Raw genomic sequence first — 2366 nt, forward strand, 5'->3', positions numbered from 1 at the left:
CTCTATCTCGTATCACATATAATGGGTGTACATACATATACTATAACGATTATATGCTTATCTGTATACTATATAATCGCCCGGTTATATGTGTACTATATAATCGTCCGGTTATATGTATACTACATAATCGTCCGGTTATATGTATACTATATAATCGTCCGGTTATATGTATACTATATAATCGTCCGGTTCCCAAGCATCAGATCCCGGGTTCGATCCGAGGGTCTTCCACTTTTCAGTCAATAACGTTGGTCGCCTCCCTACGATGCTCGCTAGCGGGTTGCTGAACGATACTGACATGCCTGTGGTTGTCACTATCATAGTCGGATCGATATGTGGCGTTTTAGCTGGAAACGTTCTAACAGATAAAATTAGTAAGAATTCATTTCGCTTCTGTGTTTTCATCTGGTGAGTAGTCAGTGTTGGAGGAGTATATGTTCGCTTTCCTCAGCCGAGCTTGGGAGTTTCCTTGTCAGTTATAGAAATTCGGGTAGAAATATACAGAGCAAGAATTGTCCAAAATTTTCTCAGAATTTTCATATTGTGACCAACACGCGTCGGAGTATATGCTCGCTTACATATGAATTTGGGTAGGAGTGTGCAGACAACAATAACGACACGAATCTTTCTTCAGAATTTCCATATCGTTACCAACACAGGTAGTTGATCATGTGCATATTTTCCCACACTGTTCTCTCTAGTAGAAAAATCACCAACAAGAATTCTCCAAGATTTCTTCAGAATTTTCAAATTGTGAGCAACATATGCGCTTGACCATATGCACATTCCCCTACACTGGCTCGGCTTCACCCGTGATATGAAAAACACTAGTGAGAAAAACACAATTCACTTCGCGGAGAACAGTTGTGTTATCGGTCGCGGAAGCGTACACGCCCTATAATTTACATGGAGTATCACATCACTTCACGTTAAACTCCAGTGGAGTTTCACCCGTTTTACGTGAAGTGGCGTAAAACTCCGTGAAAAACGCGATATTCGCGCCTTGCAGGAGTCGTGAAATATGTTTTTCACTAGTGTTTTTCATATCACTAGGGTGGTGAAACTCCACTGTTTTCAGGTGTAGAATTATTCCGGCGCGCCGTTATTTTTATACTGCTGTCTACGAGTATCTTCATGTTAGAAACAAAACTGCGGATTTTCACAACTTGTATTTGTGTGGTGACTTTAACAGTGTTGGGTATACGTCGATATAGACTACATGCAATGGAGAGGAATTCACAGAAGATTGGTATCGATTATGAATTTAAGAAAATAGGATTGCCGATGAGCAGACAGTCGTTGGACCTATTTGGTGAGTTAGGGAAACATTGCTATGGAAATTATGCACATCGTCCATTGGTGATGATATTATGAAAATTCTGAGGGAATATTGGAAAATTATTATTGTTTTCTGTACACTTCTACCCGAATTCGTATTCAAGCGAACACATATTCCGACGCGTGTTGGTGATAATATGCAAACTCTGGGGAAATTTGTGTTAGTTTTCTTCAGCTGAGCTCAGGAGTTTTCTCAACTATAGAAACTAACAAGCAAATTCGGGTAGACGTGTACAGAAACCAATTAGAAGTTCCTGAAAACTCCCCTAAATTTTCACATTGTCATCAACACATGTAGTTGACCATGTTTATGTTTTTCCCCACACTGGCTGGGAACAGGACTGCATAAGCAAAATTTGCCAACCACAGTTTTTATGTATTTCAGTGGTGTCAAAGTATGCATATTATTCTTCAATGAAGTTTCACCCGTTTTACGTGAAGTTGCGTAATACTCCATGTGAAAAACGCGATATGAAGTGACTTGAAAACACTGAGCGAATTACATCGGACAAATCAGCCCATTTCACGTGAAACACATCACGTGTTTTACGCGTTATCCACTGACCACATGCGTTTTTTCCGCGAAGTGAAATGTGAAATGTGTTTTCACATCACGGGTGAAACTCCAATGCGTGTATGTGTGTCATCGGTTTCAGACTCTTCTAGCGACGGTTCTTCGAGCGGCTCTGAAAGCGGTACTGTTTCGACGTCTTAGCTTCGACGGCCCTCCGCCTCCTTGAGAGTAATTGCAGTTTCACCCGTTTATACACGCGAAGTGAAATGTGAACTGTGTTTTTCACTAGTGTTTTCCATATCACGGCTGAAACTCGGCGAGTATTGCACCGCCCACGTGTCATCGGAGTGCTGCCTCTCATGTACAATGCAGCTCATTTCTGTTGACAGTATGCTACATTGTGGGATTTGATTATTGGAGTTTCACCCGTTTCACGTGAAGTGGCGTGAAACTCGGTGAAAAACGCGACATTCGCGATGTACCGTAATCGTGAAAAATGTTTTTCACTAGT

General features: G+C 41.2%; 1 protein-coding gene across 1 annotated transcript; it reads left to right on the plus strand.

Annotated features, from left to right (window-relative positions):
* Window positions 1–268: 268 nt before the first annotated feature.
* On the plus strand, window positions 269–2056 carry Pmar_PMAR007062 (hypothetical protein; the record flags this gene model as incomplete). The annotated part of the gene is made up of 3 exons (XM_002778224.1): window positions 269–377; window positions 1196–1315; window positions 1998–2056. 3 exons carry the CDS (start codon window positions 269–271, stop codon window positions 2054–2056), a joined length of 288 nt encoding a protein of 95 aa, XP_002778270.1.
* Window positions 2057–2366: the final 310 nt, after the last annotated feature.

This window comes from Perkinsus marinus (assembly GCF_000006405.1).
Source record: "Perkinsus marinus ATCC 50983 genomic scaffold scf_1104296950272, whole genome shotgun sequence".
In the NCBI taxonomy this organism is placed as follows: Eukaryota; Perkinsozoa; order Perkinsida; family Perkinsidae; genus Perkinsus; species Perkinsus marinus.